The following is a 21,533-nucleotide window of genomic DNA, read 5'->3' on the forward strand; positions in this document are numbered from 1 at the left end:
AAATTACTTTTGTTTATTCTTCTTTGGAGGTTGAAGGTGATGGTTAACCAGTGTCAAATTTGTGGATATCTGACACAGATGGCTGCCTCTTATTTTTCTACCTTAATACATGTGACTTACTTTCAACTACAACAAAATATCCAGCTTTACTCTCACTATATGGGGCCAACTACATGAATTCTAGCTTTCCAATTATTTCTATCTATATGGCCTTAATTTTTGTAAGGTGAGAAGTCTCTAGATTGAGACTTGAATTACCAGAACATATAAGAGAATTTAGGAAGAGAGAAAGAGAGAGAGAGAATTTGGAGGGAGAATTGAGAAAGGAAATTGGAAGGAAATAATTCAATATTATTTTCCTTGAATGAATTCCTGTCCTCAAGCGCCTAAGCCTTTTATAGGCCATCCCTCTTGCGGTTACAGCCATACCGCTAGGGTAGAATGGTCATTATAGCATAACCAAATTAGTTAGCTATTGCCTACTTAAAAAATTTGAAAAATTACAAAATTGACCCTTAGGTAGTGACACTCCCCTACCCTTCAACAACATTCTTGTCCTCAAGAATTCTTCAAGGGCTGGTAGCTTTGGGAAACTTCTTCAGCAACTCAGGGAGGTATTCCCAAGTGATATGGTCGGGTTAGAGGTGCGACCTGATCATTGGACCAAAACTTGGATGAGGGGCATTGCTCCTTGGTGCCTGTCTAGGATAGCCTTGGGTTCTAGGTGCTCCTCCTATTCATCTTTGATCTCTGGTAGCTGTGGGCTCGTGGATGCCCCTGGTTCAATGGATCTCTTAAGCAAAGAAACATGGAACAGGAGGTGCACATGTGTCCCTTCAAGTAGCCTTAGTTTGTAAGCCACCTTCCCTACCTTGGTTTTGATGACATAGGGTCCAAAATACTTGGGGCTGAGCTTGGATATAGGTGTGGGTGTGAAAGGCTGTTGTAGGAACCTCTTCACCTTAAGAAACACCTTGTCTCCTACTTCAAAATCCCCATCACTCCTCCTTCTACCTGCTTCATTCTATTCTGGGCATTAGTTAGCTCCCTCTTAAGTAGTGTTCAAAAACGCGCTAGGCGCTAGTCGGGCGCCTAGGCGGCAACTAGGAAAAATGGTTGTTTTTTTTTTTTTTTTTTCCAAATGAACTATCTAATGAACTAGTATTAATGTATTATAGATAACAACAAGCTTGTTGCCAACACAAGCAGCAACGCAAGCTTGCAGTTGCAACAAGCAGCGAGCAGCTATAGCATGCATAGCGGAGGAAGACGAGATCGGAGGCGGAGGAAGATGGATACATACCGGCCAAGAGACGAGATCGACGACGACGGTGAACGACCAAGAGTCGAGATCGGCGGCAAGAGAGAGAGAGAGACGACCTGCAATGAACGACCAGAGAGAGGAAGGGAAAGGGGAAATAGAGAAAGGGAATGGGGAAATAGATCGGCCCAGGCCGTGCGCGACCCAAGCAGTTAGGCGCCGCCTCGGCCGTCTAGGCGGCGCCATGGCCCTATTAATCGGACTCGGCGCCTAGGGTGCTGACCAGCCCTTATTCGCCGCGGCCAGTGGGCGCCTAACACCTAAGCGGCCGCCTAGGCCGAATTTTCGAACACTGCTCTTAAGGATAGATATCATTTCCCTCCTTTGCTATAAGTAGTGCTCAACTGCTACCAGGCTAAATGAATCGCTTGCTATGGCTGGTAGGAGGGGGGGCTTGTACCCGAACACTGCCTCAAAGGGGCTTTTCTTGATTGCACTATTGAAATCGGAGTTATACCACCATTAGGCTAGTGGCAACCACCTGTTCCAGCTCCTTGGTTTGGTGAAGCACATGCACCTCAAATAAGTCTCTAGGCATTGATTTACTCTCTCTGTTTGGCCATCAGATTGAGGGTGATAGGCGGTTGATTGGTGCAAACCTACTCCCAACTTCTTAAATAGCTCTTGCCAGAAGCTGCTGGTGAAAATTCTATCTCTGTCGAACACAATGGTTTTAGGGACCCCATGCAACTTGATCATCGAATCTAGGAATACCCTAGCCACTTCTTGTGCTGAGAATGGGTGCGTTAGGCTGAGGAAGTGTCCAAATTTTGTGAACATGTCATGTTGGGTTTTTGCATGAAGTAATCTGTCTAGAAGATGAAGAAGACAGTTGAACCCTTAAGCGGATGGATGCGGCTGGAATTTTCTAAGTCAGAGTTAACTTAGATGTTATATTATAAGCGTTATTTTAGTCATTGTGTTGGTAAAATAACAGGTCTTGTAATTAACACCCCCTATGGTCTATAAATAGGAGGCGATGGCTAGGCAGTCGGACATAAACAATCATTCATTCAAATTCTGTCTTTGAATACAAGTGAGATTGCTGAGAGGGCAGAAAAGGTTTTGAGAGAAAGAGAGTCTTTGTAATCTCTATGGGAGGGCAGTGTACTTGTGTGATAGAGAGTGAGGGTTCTTGTAATCTGTTTTCATTGATTTTCTAGTGGATTGCTCTCGGGATTTGCGGCTGAATGTAGGACTGATCCTTGATCAGTTTGAACCAGGATATATCTTGTGCCTACTGCATGGTTTGGTTGTTTCTTTTCTTAGTCTCTTTGTTGTTCTTTCATTTCCAGTTTATATTTTCTGTTGTGGTTGATTTCGGGTGAGGAGTTTTGAGAGATTTGGCAAATAACAAGTATTGATTGAGTTTCTAAGAGCTCCTAATCTTAACAGATTCTCCACCATTGTCTTGAGGTGATTCATCTCATTCTTTGTTCATCAAAGCCTTGGCCTGCTCTTCCTTTTGGTTCCAGCATGATATACCTGATCATCAAAACACAAAACAACAACAAACACATTAAAGAAAACAAACAATGCTGTAACTGATATAGAGAAACACCTTTGGATAATTTCCAGCTGCACTTAACTAAACCTGCAACTCTCATTAGAATTATCTACCTCCTCAGGGGTTTTCCTAATGAATATATTCCTAACATCAATATGATTGGTCTCTCCATGGTGTCTAGATACACTCCACCATAAACCAAATCCATACTTAATGTTATTTCTTAATCCCAAAGGTTCCATCCTTTTACACAACATCACAACACAGTGAACCTCACTCGGATTGGCCTTTCCACTGCTAGATTTTATTCCTAGCTCCCCAAAACTGGCCTTTTAGGCTTTACCACTGTTCTTCCTCTAATGTTTTTTTCAAACTTGAAGTCTGCTAGAATTTTCTTTTAACTACCTACAAGTCTTCCAAGATATGCTTAAGATTAGGGTAACCTAGGCTGCCTTAAGCTGTCCAAACTCTATTCCAATCTCTATGCCTTAGTATTTCCCAGCTTATCCTTCCTCCCACACTCTCAAACACTGATCTAAACACTCAGCTACACCTTGAGAGTTCTATTTGGAGAGAATACCAATGAAATTACCTCTCAATATACTAGGCATACCACTGGAATACTCACAACTTCCACATGCACTCAATTTTAACCCTTTTGGACTCTTCCAATCTTATATCTTACCTAAAGAATTACTATCATACTTAGGGAGACCTTCTAAGCAACCAATCCTTGCTTACCTTTCCCTCTAGCCTCTTATCCCTTGGCCATACTATAAGATTACTTTTCCCTTAGTTTCCACATGGATAATTAACTGTTCGTGATACCTATTTGATCCAAATTAAGCCTTCATGTGCTGCTTTAACCAATGACCATTTTGTCTAGCCTTTTTCCTAGACTCTTCCCCATTTCTAGTACCTTCCTTAATTCTCAAATAGATACTTTACAGTACTCCACCCCTTTAACCCAAGGGATCTTCCACCTATGTCCAAGATTCTCCCCAAATTTACATGGCTCCATGCCATTCATTTGGACAAGAGTGCATCGCCTCTTCTTATACTGTTATACAAGAGGTTCCATTTTCCAGCCTGTTCCTTAGCACTCAAAACGAGTGCATAAGTATCTTAAACTCAACATTCCATATCTCACTGATACTTCTTGTGGTTCTATCTATTCTATTTCCCTTTCCTTGCTTAGTCTGAACTTTGATCAACAATGGCTACACCATGCAAGATAACACTTGCACACACCATTTCCCCTCACCATTCACAAGGATCCTCACTGCAAGAGCCAAAGCTATTTTAAACACTAGCTTCCTCCCTCTCACAATCTAGCCCAAGCTTACACAATGAATATGACCAAAAAAAATTTTAGATTTCCCTATTGCTATACCTTGGTTCATAGGCTAGTTTTGGACATTCCCAAAGGATTCTCCTTGCTGTTTTTCTTTACACAGCATTCCAGATTCCATCCCTTGCCCTTAGCATCAGCTAATTTCATGTCCTATCGGTAGAGTTTTCCCTCATAGGTAAGAACCCTACCTTTAGAAGTCCTAGGCATACCTATTTCACAACTCTAAACCGCCTAACCTTTCACACCAGAAGCAATTTCCAGCAAGCTCATACTCAATTTCAGCAAGCTCGTATACGCTTGGGAATTCCTTAGGGACACACCATCCTCACTAGGTTCACTTCACCTAGCTCCACCATGAGCTAAGGCCTAGATTGGTTCCCCCTAGATCCTAGAAACCGATCTCAAATGGGCTTTTGACATATTAAAGGTCTGTTTTGGGGACTTCTACATTTGGTGACCTTACCAAATTACATGGTTCCTATTCCCTTATACCTGCAAAATTTTCCTCCCCCTAATATCCCTAGCCTTAGATGCCTTTCCTTAGTCCTTGCTCAACATGTGAGCCATCCTCAACAAATGACACAGTCTAACCTTATCATAGGCTATCCTTTAGTGGCTGCAGCTTATCCACATAAATGCAAGCATGCACCACATAACCTCCATTCTTGAGGGTTGCTTACATCTCTTTAAGAGATTCTTATGCAATTTCTTAGGACTCCAATTCTCATCTCTAAGAGAATACCTTTTTCTATCTAATTCTCCCAAGGACATTAGGATTCATTTTACAGCTTCTAAGAAATTTTGGAATAGCTCTACCATGCTTCCTAATTTCTCCCATCTCCAATTCCCTTGACCTTAGTTGTTTCCTAGACAAACCTATTCCCCCTCCACCATGTCTCTATGGGTAAATACCCATTTCCTATGAGAAGTACACCCTAAACCTATGACCTATGCTACTTTTCTACATACCTAGAAAAAACTTTATGACATCTGCACTCTCATAGCCAAAACCACACATGGTGTTTGAACATTCGGGGCTGGTTCTTTCTTGAGATTCTTTATTTCTGTTTGGGCAATTTCTCTTAATGTGGCCCTCCTCACGACAATAAAAACATTTTATTTTTCTCCTCTCATTCTTAGATTTTGATTTAGACCTTCCCTTTTGCTTAGGATCATTCCTATTCAGTCTAGATCCAACCGAGAGAGCAATACGTACTAAGTTATTATCTTCTACCTTTAGCTGCAATTCTTTTGAATTTAAAGCCCCTACTACATCGTCCAAAGACAGTTTATCCCTACCATGTTTCAAGATGTCAACAAAAGTTTCATATGATTTTGGCAATGAGTGCAATAAGATCAATGCCTTATCCTCATCAGCATACTTAATGTCAATGTTCTCAAGATCTAAACACAACTTATTGAAGCCGGAAATGTGATCTTGTAGCTTTTGACTCTCACCCATCTTGAAGGGAAAAAACTTAGTTTTTAAGTATAACTTGGTAGAAAGAGTCTTGGTCATGTAAAGGGTTTCTAGCCTATTCCAAAGAACTTCTGCGGTTGTCATCTTTGACACCTCTCGCAATACTTTGTCTCTAAGGCTTAGAATTAAGGTATTAAATGCTTTATTGTTGATTTCTTTTCTCTGTTTAGACATTTCTTTTTTCTGTTCATCCGCAATAGATTCTGGTGGTTTTTCCTCAATGTCTAAGGCCTCTTCTAGTCCAAAATTTCCTAGTAAAGTCCTAATTTTCATCTTCCAAAGGCTGAAATCATTCTGGCTATCAAACTTCTCTATGTCATACATAGTTGTAGACATTATTTGACACTATTCTATGACCGAAAATCAAAACAGAAGAAATCTTGATACTAGGAACCTGGCTCTAATACCAATTTGTTATACCTAGGGTCACTGGAACAATTTTCTTGGACAGGAATTTTGCCACACTCAATCACACATTCACGGATTTGATCTTAGGAACAGATTTAATGAATTCAATAGAAATAATAAACATAAACAAAATTAAAGGTATAAGAATACACAAACAAAAACGCAAACCACACATCCACAAGAACACTGAGATTATCCTGGTTCAGATTGCAATATCCAATCCTACATCTAGCCTTAAGAACCCCTTAGAGTAGCCTTCTTTGATTAAGAAAGAATGATATCAGTACATCAGTTGCACCCCTCGATTACAAGCCTTCTCTCAAAATTACAAAAGTTATTCTAAAACACAGTCTTTCTTCTCTCAAAGCTTTCTGGAGAAACAACTGAATTATGCGCGACTTATGCCTAGCCCTCCTTCTCTATTTATAGAATATTAGGGCGACAGTTCTGTTGGGTTTTTGCATGGAGATTTTTGTCTAGAAGATGAAGAGTAGAACCTGTTAGAAGAATGAGTGCGGCTGGATTTTTTTCTAAGTTAGATTAGTTAACTTAGATGTTATATTATAAGGGATATTCTAGTCTTTGTATAGGCTAAATAATAGGTCTTGTAATTATTGCCCCTATGGTCTATAAATAGGAGGCGAAGGCTAGGTAGTCGGACATATCCTCATTCACTCATTCAATTGTCTCTGAATACAAGTGAGATTGCTGAGAGGGAGGAAAGGCTTAGAGAGAAAGTTTGTCTTTGTATTTTCTTGTGTAAGGGCAGTGAACTTATGTGATAGAGAATTGAGGGTTCTTGTAATCTTTTTCAACGGTTTCTAGTGGAATTTGCTCTCGGGATCAAGGTTGGATGTAGGATGTAGGATTGCATATTGCAATCTGAACCAGGATATATCTGCGCCCGCTGCTTGGTTTGGTTGTTTATTTCCTTAATCTTTTTGCTGTTATTTTCATTTCCAGTTTATGTTATTTGTTGTGGGTGTTTCTTGGGTGAGGAGTATTAAGAGATTGGCAAACTAAAGAGTATTGAATTGAGTTTCTAAGAGTTCCTAATCCTAACAAGTTCCTAGGCTATTACAAGACTAGATATTACCAGTTTTACCCCTAACTTGATAGTTATTTACAAGTGAGTTCACAACCTATCTCTACTCTCTAAACCAAATAATAACCTATGTATAAAATACTGTTGATGCTGCCTCAATACGCCTCAATACTCTAGACAAACTCTAACATGTCAACAACTACCAATATCACATCCTTACTTTCGGACTTGGGTAAGCCCTCCACAAAATCCATGGAGATACCTTCCCATGCTTGCTCTAGCACTTCTAGGGGTTGCAGTAGGCCAGGGTATGGCACCTACTTGTGTTTGCACCTTTGACATATTTCACAAGCTAACACAAAATCCACTGCATCTTTTTCCGCATTGGCAAAAAAAATAGTTGCCTGATCTTGTGGTAGGTGGCTCGGATCCTTAAGTGGCCCCCTAGGGGTGAGCAACGCAGGGATTTCAAAATCTTTTCCTTTAACTCCTTGTTATCTCCTATCACCAAACGCCCCTAAAACCTGATGAGACCATTTGATAGTGAGTAGCCCTTTTCCCCCTTTGCTTGAACCGCCAATTTGTGTAGAAGGGATTGCACTCAATCTGTATGTTCTTAACTCTGCTCCACCTCTTTCACCTACTCTGAAACTACTGTAGTAATCCCATGGCATTGTCGGCCCAAAGGGCATGACAACAAATTCATATAGGCACTGGTGAGTGCGAAAAGCTGTTTTTGGAATATCTATGGGTTTCATCTGGATTTGGTGGTATATGGACCTAAGATCAAGTTTAGAAAAGATCTTGGCTCCTGTCAATTCATCAAGTCAGTCATTGATGGGGGGAATGGGAAATTTGTTTTTGATGGTGTGAAAATTGAGTTGGCGATAATCAACACAAAATCTCCAAGACCCATCTTTCTTTTTCACCAACAAAACAGGGGATGCAAAAGAACTGTGGCTAGGTTGAATGAATGAAGTTGCTAACATGCTAGAGATTTGTTTTTCAATCTTTGCCTTTTGTGTGGGTGAGTATCGATAGGCTCAAATGTTCACTGGAGTAGTATGGGGTTTAAGGGGTATGGCAGCCTTCGGGGAGGTAGGGAATTTGGTTCATGAAATAGGTCCTTAAAGTTTTCCAGCAATACATGCAAGCTTCCTAAAGTAGTAGTTACCTTAGAATGGGTGACGTGAAAATCCTTCCTCTCGTCTGGTAGAACCTCTGCTAACCTGTCTAATTCCTCTCCTTCTATGGTATGTATCGAATAGAGCTAGGATATCTGTCCCTATTTTTTCTCCAGCAGCTTCTGCAACTTACTCCCTCTTGATCATTTTACACTCCCCTTGTTCCAAACTTCCCACTAGTGTTAGCTTCTTGCACCTCATTTCCACTGTTACCTCTAGCTTGTTAAAGTCAAAGGTTAATGGGCTAATTGTCCTCATTCAGTCCACCTCGAGCACAATATCACAACCACCCAACTCCAAAATCCTCATATTAGCCTTGAACTCATTCCCCTGCATCATCCAAGTGAAATCCACACATTTACAATGGCTATACATTTTGTGTTTTTTGGCCATGGTCATTGATGGGGGGGGGGGGGGGTAGTGTGGGTTAGTTTACACCTCAAATCCTTGGTTGTAACTTCATTCAGGAAGCTGTGGGTGCTACCACTATCTATTAGCACCATGAGCTTCTTCTTCCCCACTTGGCCCTTAACTTTGATTATCTTCCCCATAGGACCTCCCTTTAAGGCAGGAAGGAAATCTCTCCTCCTTTCGGTCTCTGTTCCTCTTCGCCTCCTTCTGCTGGTACCCTTCTTGTCATCTTCTTATTCCTCATTATCCAACTCCTCTTCTTCATCCTCGTTTTCCCCTTCCATATTAAGCAAATGTCTTCTACACTGATGCCCCTGGCTATATTTCTCCCTGCACCTGAAACATAAACCCAACATTCTCCTCTGCTCCATGGTGGTGCTCTTGTTTGCTACAACATTGGATCCCCCCTTGTGCCCTCCTGAAGCTACTACAGGGACCATAGCCTTAGAAGTTCCCCCCACTAAATGTCCCTCCTATAGGGAACGACTTGGTTACAACCTTGTTCTTCCTGAAAATGGCTTCAAGCATGAGTTTTTGTAACCTAGCCTTCTCCGTCGCCTCCCTTATCATGGCTAACATCATCATTTTCACGATCGACCTTAACTCATTCTTAAGGCTACTGATGAAACTTGAAACGAAGTATTGATCGTTGAGAGTGGGTTGAACACTCCAGATTAACGACCCCACTTCCTCAAACTTGTCTTGGTAATCATTCACCGTCCCCTCTTGCCTCAACTTGTTAAACTCCTCAATTACGTCGATCGTATTTCTCTCCCCAAATCTGACGCACAACTCCTCTGCAAAATCTATCCATCTTGCCCCCATACCCTTGGATCTGGACCACCCTTGGTACCAACAATCAGCCGCATCATTAAGATAGGCCGTGGCAAGCGTGATCCGCTGGTTTTCAGGGACACTGTAGAAATGGAGTGCATTTCGCACATACGAATCCACCATTGCGGTTTGGATCCCTCAAATAGAGGTATCTCTAACCTCGGCAAGGGTCCTTGGCTAGTTTTAGGGGAATTCAAGTCCCTTACCTGATTACAGGTCTCCTCCATGTGTGAATTATCGGCCTCCCGTACTCCTTGAGGCCTCAGTAGTATTCCCTGCCTAGAAGTTCCTGTCTTTGGTACTGATTGAGGGGGAAACTCCAGTGATAACCGGAATTGAGGGAGGGCAGACAACATGCTGATCATGCTGCTGATCCATTGGTCCATCAACTCCCTTTATCTGGCCAATTCTCTCGGCACGCCATCTTGGGAAGCTGCCATGTCCTCCCGCATCTCTTCCCTAATGGATCGCACCTCCTCTCTATTCTGGGTCACCGCTCCCCACGTCTGCGTGAGGCCATACTCCGTCGCCTCCATCTAGTTCTCCAGTTGCTTCAATCTTGTGCCCTCTGCCATTTCAAATTCCGTCGCCCAAACTCACTCCGATGATCGACTCCTACTCTGGAATCACAGCCTAGGATGTCCAGCTCTGATATCAATTAACAAGTCTCTCTGCACTGAGACTTGAATTACCAGAACATATAAGAGAATTGGGGAAGAGAGAAAGAGAGGGAAAGAGAGAATTTGGAGGGAGAATTGAGAAAGGAAATTGGAGGGAAAGAATTCAATATTATTTTCCTTGAATGAATTCCCTTCCTTAGCTTACTTAAGCCTTTTTAGGCCATCCCTCTTGCGATTACAACCATACTACAAGGGTAGAATGGTCATTAGAGCATAATCGAATCAGTTAGCTACTGCCTACTTAAAAAATTTGGAAAATTACAAAATTGACCCTTAAGGTTGTGACATAAGGTTACAACTCATATTATACCTAAGAGTCTTCCACCAAATTTTTTGGTCTTCCTCTTTTGCTAAGGATTTCTTCCATTGTTATTACAGAAGTTCTATTGGTCTTCTTCTCACATGACTAAATACACATTATAAATTAATTATAAATTTTATTACTAATTAATAATGATAAATTGATTAATTAATCATATATTTTGTTTTTATGCAATAATGTGTTTTATATAATCTATTATTATATATTGTATATCATCTATTAAAATTATATATAAATATATGTATATCCTCTCTTACATTAATTTTACACGAACTATAACTGAGTTTGTTCATGACCATTAATTAGTCGAGCAGACCTATGTTCAAGCTAAGCTTGTTTATTATATGAGCTTCAAAATCATGTTCATATTGGTTCAAATAATTAATAAATGCACATAAACGAGTTGTAACCTAGCTCGTCTACAAGCTGTTCAATAAGCATATTGGTTCATTTACACCCCTAGCTTTAATAAGTAGTTATGTGCACTTTTTAAAACAGATGGAAGGCTAAGATTAGGATTCCTTTGTGATCAAGGGTGAGAATTTGTTATGTTGTAACCCTAGTATAATTAACCTTTTAAGACACTTTGTAGGCGTCCATTTTCCCCTAGTTCAATTTTTAAGGTTTTCTTAAACCCTAATTTTAAGTTCTTTGTTCCAGATTTGATCTTACGCTGTTTTAGCTCAAGCTTGCTCTTGTTTTTTCTGATTCTTTCTCTCATACTGCATCAACTGGGGCTTCGCTGCCCATTGCATGGATCATCATATGGGCTTTGCTTCGCCTAAGGGCAGCCCACAATTTCTTATTGTATTATTATTATTATTTTAGGTGGAAATTATTTTTTTAATTTTTTTAAAAATTCATAACAGTGGGCCCAATGGGCCAGCCCGTGTGGCACATCCTGTTGGACATGTCTAGTATAGACTTTGCATCTCCTTTTTTGTTTGCTCAGCATTTAAATCTGGTTAGCAGCCAGAGAAGGTTCCCTCCCCCACACCAGGGAAATTGGAATTAGATTATCATTAGTATCTTAGATTCCCAACCTCTTGTATTTAAACTGTTTCAGAAAAATGTTTGCTGGTAACCAGATTTAAATTTTAGATATCCATGGTGTGACATTTCTTTTCTCTGTGATTCTCATTGCATTTATTTTTGTTACGGTTTCAGACACATATGGATCCTTTTGAGGAAATTGGGACTGTCGAGAAAAATGCTGAGCAACACAGAAGAAGTGCTAATGAAAAGGAGGTAAGAATTTTTGTTTACCAACAGTAGAATTTGGTAGTCCTTTATGTTTGCAGAATGTTATTTCCAGTCCTCCATGAATTAACTTATTGTCCAACATTAGGTTCCTAATCCAACATATCAAGCTCTGTTGCCATTTCTGACAATACCCTTGAATGATTTTCACATTTGAGGTATATATATCTTTCGGTTTACTGTGTTAGAAATTGGGAACACTGGCAGCCTTTAAATCATCCAAGAAACCACTCAAACACCTCACAACACACTCACAGCTCACCCAGCCAAACATACCACAACACAACCATATACTAAAGAACAGAAATTTAACGCAAGAACAGAACAAGAAATGAAAACATCAAATCACACAAGGAGACAAAGATTATCCTGGTTCAGGCCGGCTTGAATCAGCCCTACATCCAGCCTTCAAACCTGAGCACAACCTCTTTATTTGATAGATGATCAGTACAACAACTCCCCTCTTTCTCTCTCTCACGATACAAGCCTCTCCCAAGAATGTACAAAGACTACTTACACACACATATAGCCTTCCACTCTCAAAGCTCTCATGAAAAACAGAAAGAGAACATGTGGCCTCTTAACCCCTAGCCCTCACTGCCCTATTTATAGACAACAGTGAAATTTCCTAGGCACATAATTGATATTTACAGTTTGACCCCCAAACTTTGAACTAATTACACTTGAGGCCCAACGCCTATCAACTAACCATTAACCGCATATAAACAACTACACAAAACCCTATCACTAACTCGAGACAATCTTCAACATACTGCTTTACTATCCATGAAATAAGCCTAGTATTTGCTACAGTTTTACTAAAATTTACCAAAAATATTACAGGAGAAGTCACAATAGAGCTGAGTGACAAAGTACGTATTGTTTTTCTTTCTCCTTTTAAGAGGCAACGGGTGTAGAATATAAAGGATACAGAGTGTACCCTCACATACAAAAGAAGAGGATAAAAACTATATCGTGTACATTGCTGAAAAAAAAAAAAGAATAGGCCAAATACAGGTTTTATAAGCTTTAAGAAAAATAAGGATGAAATTATGTGTTAATGCAGAGCTTTGTGTTTCGAGTAGTGTATGAAAAAATAGGCATTCTGTTGAAAAGCTAGCTTTAAGAGTATCAAATATAGTAAAAGTTAAGATAAGCTTGTTTATAATGTGGTCTCCAACATTAAGAATTTCTATCAAGTTTTTCATCAAATTCATTAGAGCGTTAGGAAGGTTTTTCTGTAATTTCTCTTTATCTCATCAGGATTTCATTTTTGTTCCTGAATGACAAGCTGATTTTTAGACATTAGTGGTTTGGTTAAATTTGTTAAATAGTGAGAGAGGGTGGTAGACATGGAATTGAGAGTTGAGACTAAATTTTGAAGAATGATTAATGATCCATTGCACAAGAAATTGGCTTTATCTCCTTCATTCCTAAAACCCTCCAAGAAACCCTACAGAATCTTCATATGTTCTCTTTAATAATTCTTTTGGGTTTTGAGGTTCTTTCTCCCTTTTTGTTTTAGTTCGTAAACCTGTTTAATGGTTAGATATCAATTCTACATCCTGCTCCCTTTCCACTCTCCATTGTCTTTCGGGCAGGCTATCTCAGTTCTTTTTATAAGTAATTTAATAGACTTGAGTTTGAGTCTCTTATGGGGGAATGCAGCATTACCCAAATGAGGTGTTGCCTAATGGACATGGCAGTACAATCTCAATTCCATATGAATCTTGCATATGCATCCTATCTAAGAAGATGTCCAATTAGTTTATGTTGTCATTGCATGTAGATATTTTAGTGTTTGCCTTGTTTCTCTGAAGTCCACAAGGCTATGTTTGGGAGTTTTGGAGGGGAGTGGTAGGAAGGGTTTATAAAAGAAAGGAAGCAAGGGGGAAGGAGGGGAGTTACCTTCCCCTTGTTTGGATGTTTAATGAGGAAAAGGAAGGGAACTCTTCCCTTTTGTTTGTGAGTTTAAGTGAAAATGAAAGGAAAGGGAAGGTTATAATTTAAAAAATATGCTTGTTCCCTTGCTTACCCTGATTTGAGGGGAAGAGATTTTGGAGGATGGAGGGGGATTGGGTCCCTCCGATCCCCTTCCCCTCCTTTTCTTATACCTCTTCCAAACAAGAGGATTGCTTCCCCTTCTCTCTTCTCCCTCTACCGCCCCCAATCCAAACATAGCCTAAGTTAGTTTCTTCTTTGTCAGGACCCTACGTGGAACCCGGGGTAAAATTGTATTTTGTTTCCTATGGTTGTAACAGTAGACAGGTAAATGCTGTAGATTGTAACGATAGGCAGATAAGCAGTTAGGGGGGTGTAGTAAGTTGTTAGCCTGTTGGAGGATGTAACCATCAGATTGTTAAGGTTGTAACCACCAAGGATTGCCGGGAAAGGGGCTGTATAAGAGCTCTCTATTCAATAATGGAGGTAACGGATTTCATAATCAAAATTAATATTCAGTTCTCTCTTCCATTTCTCTCTTGCAACTCCCTGTTCGTCTCTCCCTCTTGTTCTTTCCCCCCTTTTCCCTTCTTCCTAACCCTCATTCCCCTCTCAACAACAACAACAACAACATATCTAGCCTTTATCCCACTATGTGGGGTCGGCTACATGAATTCTAGACTTCTATGTCGGTTACGCCCCAACAGATAGTTTGTCTAGAATTCATATTTGGATCCGACTAGGTTTTACGCTGGTTGTCGGCTACCTAACGCAACCCTCCTCCTTTATCCGGGCTTGGGACCAGCAGTGGATAACATCCCCTGGCGGAGTAATGATGAAATTAAGTTTCAACACCATTTTCATATGGAGAAGTTTCATGAGATGGTGGTGAATGAAGATAATTGATATAGTTGTGTTCCATTACTTAGTTGACATGGTGAAACCAACAAGAGGAGAAATTTCCTTGTTAGGACCGAGGTCTTGACATTCTTCTGCATGTAAAATGAATTCAATATTAACAAAATCAAGGCATGGTAGTGCATGGGAATGTTTTCTTTGTTTGCCTATATTAACTTCTTTATTTACAATTAGTTACAGGGCTGTTTTTCTCCATTGTTCTTGATGTATGCATTACTCTTCCATGTATAGCTATTAGAACTTCTTATTGTGCCCATCAACAATTGCATAATAGCTGAACAAGTTTAAATGGCATGCTTCTCTTTATAATGGCAGAATTTTCATGGTATGTTTTTATGTATCCAAATAGGCTTCTGAGAATTCTGGAACTGTGGATTTACGCCATTTTGCATTTTATGCATTTGCTGGTAGGAGTGGCATACTTCGATGGAGCAGAAAGAATGAGGTTAATACCATTTCTCTTTTCACTTTGCTTTCAATTGGCATTACTTCAATTTCCCTTATCAGAGAACTAAAATTTAGTATCATTAAAGTCCACTTTCAAAAGATGTCATTTCCATCTCCAAAGATAACAATAAAAGGCTACATTATTTTTCCCATTCTCTTAATCCCTGTTACGTTCTTTTTGATAGAAAAAGCTGTCCAAATTAGCCGTGGAGAATTTTTTCAAGCCAGTTAACCATGTCAATGCTATAAGTTTGTTCACGACCAGCGTATTCTGAATGTCACATATACATTATGCTCTTTTTTAATGTACAACTTCATGTGATATCTTGAATAGTCATCATTACAACTTAGAGCTATTTTAAAACACATTAGCCTATCATTCAATTCTGACTAATATGAGTCCTAGTAGTCTGGATTCATGGCAGACGGATGGATTCTGGATTCATGTTATTAGATTTATTTTTGAGCCTCAGTAGCAGGTGCTACAAACATTATCATTTGACTGAAAAAGCTGTAGCAAGGCCTAGAATTTGGGGGATGGAAGGAACCAGGAATTTTGTTACTAAATTTGTTTTTTAGCCATTGTAACAGGTATTGCAGAAAATATCATTTGAATGAAAGATCTGTAGCAGGGGCTTTGAATTGATGTTTAGATTCAATTAATGTTACTGTGATGCTTCTATAAGGTGTCTCATCTTCTGTTTACTAACTTGATTTTCCTGTTATAGAATATTGAAGCACATTCTTCGGATGCATCACAGTTAATACCACAACATAATTACAGGCTTGATGTTCATTCTCTAAACAGTCGTCATCCTGGAGAGGTATGCTTGAAAACATTTAAAAATTGCATGGTTTAAATATTGTGGTTGTTATCAGCTGATTGATTGATGCACATTGCCTCAGAAGTAGAACCATGAAAATGGTCCTAAAATCATCGTCTTTTATCTGAAATCTCATTTTTTTGACAAGAATAATCATTTTCTTCTATTTGTTTATTAAAATACTGACCTATATGTGTGTGTCTGTCCTCATCTTTATTGTGCACTTGCATAGTTATTATTTCCTAGGATTGAACCCCTTCCTGCATGCAAAATTTTATCAACCAATTACAAAACTGGATCAAGATGATGTCATTTTATTATTTTTGCCCCTGTTTTTAGGTCCTTCCTCTTTATTCATTTTATGGGACCCACTTGTCAATCTGAAGATGAACTTCTGGTAAGCTATTTATAGCATCAGATCTCTGGCTAATTATTGTCATAAATATAGGGATATAAAGATTTTAGGGCAAGGTTTATAAAGATTTTTAGGGCTAAGCTTGTGTTGTGCCTTTAAAATGCTCAAACGGTATTGTTAAAGTCATTGTGTGAATAAAATGTAGAGATGGAAAATAGGCCAGGCGGCCCATGGGCCAGTCCGCCTCACAGCCCGGCCCGATACTGTAGCATACAGGTCGGGTCAGCCTGTCTAGCAAAATGCGGGCCGTGCCAGGCCAGCGATATGTGGCTCGCGGCCTGGCTCGGCCTAGCCTGCCAAAATGGCCTGTGGGCCGGCCCACCAACTGGCCAGCTAAAATGGCCCACCCGACCCACCAAAAAATAAAAAAGTATTTAAAAAATTATGTTTGTAATTAGTAATTATAAACATATTTTAAACATAATAATTAAAAATTATGTTTACTGTAAATATAATTTTACAAACATAATGTTTACAAACATTACAGTAAAATTATGTTTGTAAACATAATGTTTACAAACATTACAAACATAATTTTACTGTAATGTTTGTAAAATTATGTTTACAGTAAACATAATTTTACAAACATAAAAATTATAAGTAAACATTGTTTACTTATAAACATATTTTAAAAAATATTTGTTACATTTGAGAAAAAATAAAAAACATATTTAAAAAATTATGTTTAAAAAATTAAAAATAAATGACCCACGGGCTGGCCCGACAGGCCCTGGCCCGGCCCGGCCCGCCTTGGCCCATTTATTAAGGGCCAGAGGGCTGTGCCGGGCTCCAATTTCCATTGCCCTAGCCCAGCCCGCCTCTCTCGACGGCCAAATTCGGCCCGGCCCACCAAATGGGTGGGCCAATCGGGAGGCGGGCTGGGCCGGGCTGGGCCACCCATTTGCCATCTCTATTAAAATGTTTGAACAACATTTTTTATTAAGGTTTTAGTGGTTGAGTTGATGGACAAATTGACAGAGAAGTGGTTATGGTTGATTTGAGTGTGATTGGATAGGGTTTCTCAGTTGAAAGGGACACTTTTCTGGTTTCTGGGGCCTTTTGATTTGAATGTGAAAATGCCTTTTAGTACATAACAGAAGAAGAAGAATCAAGGGACTCTATCTAGAACATCTGCGGAGTTATACTCTGATGATGGTTTTACAAGTATTGCACAAAGCTACAAAAGCTTATTTCCAAAGAACAAAGAGATATAATTATGTTTGCGGATGTTATCATCTCATATCTTTATATAGACAACGACCTTCAAGTTTGTTACTTTAAGAAAATTTGACTAATTGGAATATGGTATAACTAATAAAGACATTATGTAAGGCCTAAATAACAAGATTGGACTTATAAATGGTCTGCCATGTTATTTGGGCCTTTTATAATGTCTTTATTAGTTATACCATATTTGGGCCTCATTTGTGGAGGAAGAAGCAAGAAAAGTTGGTGAAGAAGACCAATACGAAGAGGAGGAAGCAAAGGTGGATCGGTAGTAAACTATGATGCATGGAAACATCTTGAAAGTGTCGTTTTGGTGTCGAAAAACATTTCCAAGCCATTTTTGCAATTTCAGAAAAATTTCGATGTTGTTTCGTAATAGGTTAAAAATTTTAGGAACACGGTTCGATATTTGAACAAGGTTAGAGACAGAAAGAATTTCATTCTAACTAGCATATATTAATTCTGGTTCGAGGGCTTCCGTAGGGCTCTCTATCTTTAATCTTTATCATCGTTCCTTCTTGCCTCTTGGTTGCTTGATGCTCGATGTCACCGTCGATTCACAACTTCGATTGCTTGGTGTAGTTGTCGACTCACAAACACAAATTGGGCTGAGTCGCCTTCGATTCACAAACATGAATCGATGTTTTAGTGCTTGTGCCTCCGTTTCCATGCAACACGAGTATTCAATTCACAACTCCAGTTGCTCAGTGCTGGCGTCAATTCACAAACACAAACTAGGTTGAGCCATCGTCTATTCACAAACACGAATTGATGTTTATGTGCTTGTTGCCATTGTTTTTGTGCAACATGAATCAATTCACAACTCCGATTACTCGGTGCCGCTGTTGATTTACAAACACAAACTAGGTTGAGTCACCGTCGATTCACAAACACGAATCGATGTTTTGTGCTTGGTGCCGCCGTTTCTATGCAACATGAATCAATTCATAACTTCAATTGCTCGGTGCCATCGTTGATTCACGAACACAAACTTTTGGCTCTTCGATCAGCAACTGGTGACCAACGACTGGCAACGACCATCCATCTTCTCTTCCTGCATGTATTTATTTTAGTTTTGTACTTTATTATGTATGTTTATATATTATCTATATGTATTGATTTATGTTATATGAATGTACCATGTATGTATATATATCATGTGAATCAGTGAATGTATCGTGTATAACTGTATGTATGTAGTACTTATTTTTCTAATTTAATACTATGTATGTAACATATAGTATGTAATACTTATAGTTATGTATGTAATACTTATTATGTGAATGTATGTAATACTTATAGAATTTATGTTTATGTTTGTTTGAATACATTATGAAATTTATATTTATTTTTATATTGAATAACTATTTTTTATAATTTTCTATATTAAAAATTATATTTAAAAAATGCTCCTATATTTTTTTTATTTATGTGTTTCTCCCGCATTTTCGTTTCCTACTGATGAAGCTTTGCATGGAGTATATTCTAGAAGATCAAAAAGAATCAGAAGAAACCAAATTGATGATATAACCGGAAACAAGTTAGTTAGATAAGTTCTAATTAAGTCGGTTATAAAAGGGTAGAATAGACATTGTGTTGTTTTTTAAATTACCCTTTGTAATTTCCGCCCAACCTTCTATAAATAGATAGATAGGCAGACTGGAATGATTATTATGATCATTCGGCTTTTTACTCTTGTTGAATACAAGAATTGTTGTGAGAGGAAAGACTTGAAGAAAGGAAGTTCTTTGTAATCTCGGGTGAAGGTAGTGTACTCGTGTGATAGAGAGAGGGGAGGGTTTCTTGTGTATTGATTCTTTCATTGGATTTCTAGTGGATTGCTCCCGGACCACGGCTGGATGTAGGACTGATTTTAATCAATTCGAACTAGGATAAATCCTTGTCTCTTCTTGTGGTTTGGTTGTCTTTCTCCTTATTATCTTATTGTTTTATATACTATTTTCATTTTCTGTTCTTTGTGTTATATCCAAAAGAGTGTGTTGGATTGGCATTGAATTAAGAAGATCCTAGTTGTAACGGCCCGCCTCCCGGAGCTCCCGTTCACCAAGAGGATCCGTGAGAGGGTCATTACTAAAATGATACCGAACAATAATATAACTACAACCCATACACGACCCTTATTAAAATCATAATCTCTTTTGATTATAACATCTCATAAACATCTTTACAAACCACTCATTTCTTGGGCCCACCTGGGCTTTCATAACATACGACAAACCCAAAAATGTAAACTTTACCCTTAACAGAAGTACAACGACACCTAGGATCTAGTTTCGGGAGAGCTCTGCACTTGCTACCATGATTTGACGGCCTGGACCCAAACCCCGCTGAACGTACCTGCTATTACAGGCGTTTCTCTTACCTGGAATGATGGAAAACAACATGAGTCGCGAGACTCAGCAAGCTCTAGAAAGAAAGGTTACAGGTTTAGGATAGGACTCTTCCCATGACACCCCATGCAACTCATGCCAATGCAACCACACCATGCCATGATCCACATGTACCTTACTTCTACATGCATAACATAAAGTTAACTGCACATAAGGAATCAGGGGCCCACATAAGTCACACATTGGCACCCGAGTCCCGCATACATACCTATTGGCAGCCTTTTATAGGCTACCATTCCATTTTCCTTACATGCTCATTCCTGTCGCTCACATCATAATCTGTTGCCGTGGGTCTCACCCCAAGGTCTTACTGTTGCCGTGGGTCTCACCCCAAGGTCTTTATGTCACCGTGGGTCTCACCCCAAGGTCTTATCGAGTCGGTACTCCCGACACCTGGCACGATACTCTCGTTCAGAATAACAGTAATAATAAAATCACGCAATGCAACACGTAAGAAATGCAATGGCCGTTGTAACATAAACGTGATGTCAAGGCCCCCATAAACCAAGCATCAGGCCCTGCTACGCCTCACATAGGAATACACACATGCAGCATGCTCTAAATGCATATGCTCACCTAGGGTACCCAAATTGGCTCTTAGACCAACCGGGTCGTGCAAATGCTCATACATCCCATCACACACAAAGCATGTCCCCACGTGAATGCAACCCGGCCCCTTGAAGCACACACATCATGAAATGCACAAACCAAGGCGGGAATCTGGAGTACCAGCTCTTCTGGCCGTCTAGTGCTTATCGTAACAACCGATGACTGGCGCCCATACATCCAGCCATCAACTGCCACGACCCACGGTCAACAGACAGTGGCTTTGTACCCATACCCTTAGACACACTTACCGACACCATTAACTTTTATAGCCTATAAACTTAACATTACATAACATTTCTCCAAAACTCTTCATGTACATAACCACATAACATCATGATATCATTCTCATTCTTCCTCATTCATAAAAACCATCTCAACATACATACTAGACTCTTTAGCACATTCTCATAATTCTGACCATAACCAATTTCTCTAAGAACCTAACCCCAACGGGTTCGGCATCATTCCCAAGGGAGGCGGAGCGATACGAAGCTCCGTGACGGTCGATATAAAAGACGCCATGACATCCTTACTTAGCTTATCCCATTAACAATAAACTCATTAATAAAATAAAAGTCATAAAATAGTTACTACACGGATTATTATTATTTGTGCGTAGAACCGAGTCATGGTGAGGGAGGGTTTAGAGTATAAGAAATCTCGAAAACTTTCACGGGAAATAAATAACGCGAGGAGAGGGTTAGGAGCTTGCCTGTAGATAGTCGATCGTAGCTTCTCTCACACTCTCGCTGCGAAATAAAATATTTAACATAAAATAATAAGTTTACAGCCTATTTTAATCAAATCTAACCGTATAAAATCTATGATTTACTCGTATAATACTTATAATAATTTTACCACTTACCTGGATAGTTTAATCACCGATTAATCCACAAAATTCTTTAATTTTTCTCACTTTTCCTCCCATTTTTTAG

General features: G+C 39.4%; 1 protein-coding gene across 1 annotated transcript in view; it reads left to right on the forward strand.

Moving 5' to 3' along the window:
- The window catches only part of LOC127803879 (uncharacterized), a 38,550-nt gene that overhangs the window by 3,017 nt on the left and 14,000 nt on the right, over nt 1–21,533 (forward strand). The window contains exons 5-7 of the mRNA XM_052340472.1: nt 11,714–11,794; nt 15,015–15,110; nt 15,841–15,936. Of these exons, the coding sequence (XP_052196432.1) occupies nt 11,714–11,794; nt 15,015–15,110; nt 15,841–15,936 (273 nt within the window). The remainder of the gene's footprint in view (nt 1–11,713; nt 11,795–15,014; nt 15,111–15,840; nt 15,937–21,533) is intronic.

Source organism: Diospyros lotus, chromosome 6 (genome assembly GCF_014633365.1).
Source record: "Diospyros lotus cultivar Yz01 chromosome 6, ASM1463336v1, whole genome shotgun sequence".
Classification (NCBI taxonomy): Eukaryota; Viridiplantae; Streptophyta; class Magnoliopsida; order Ericales; family Ebenaceae; genus Diospyros; species Diospyros lotus.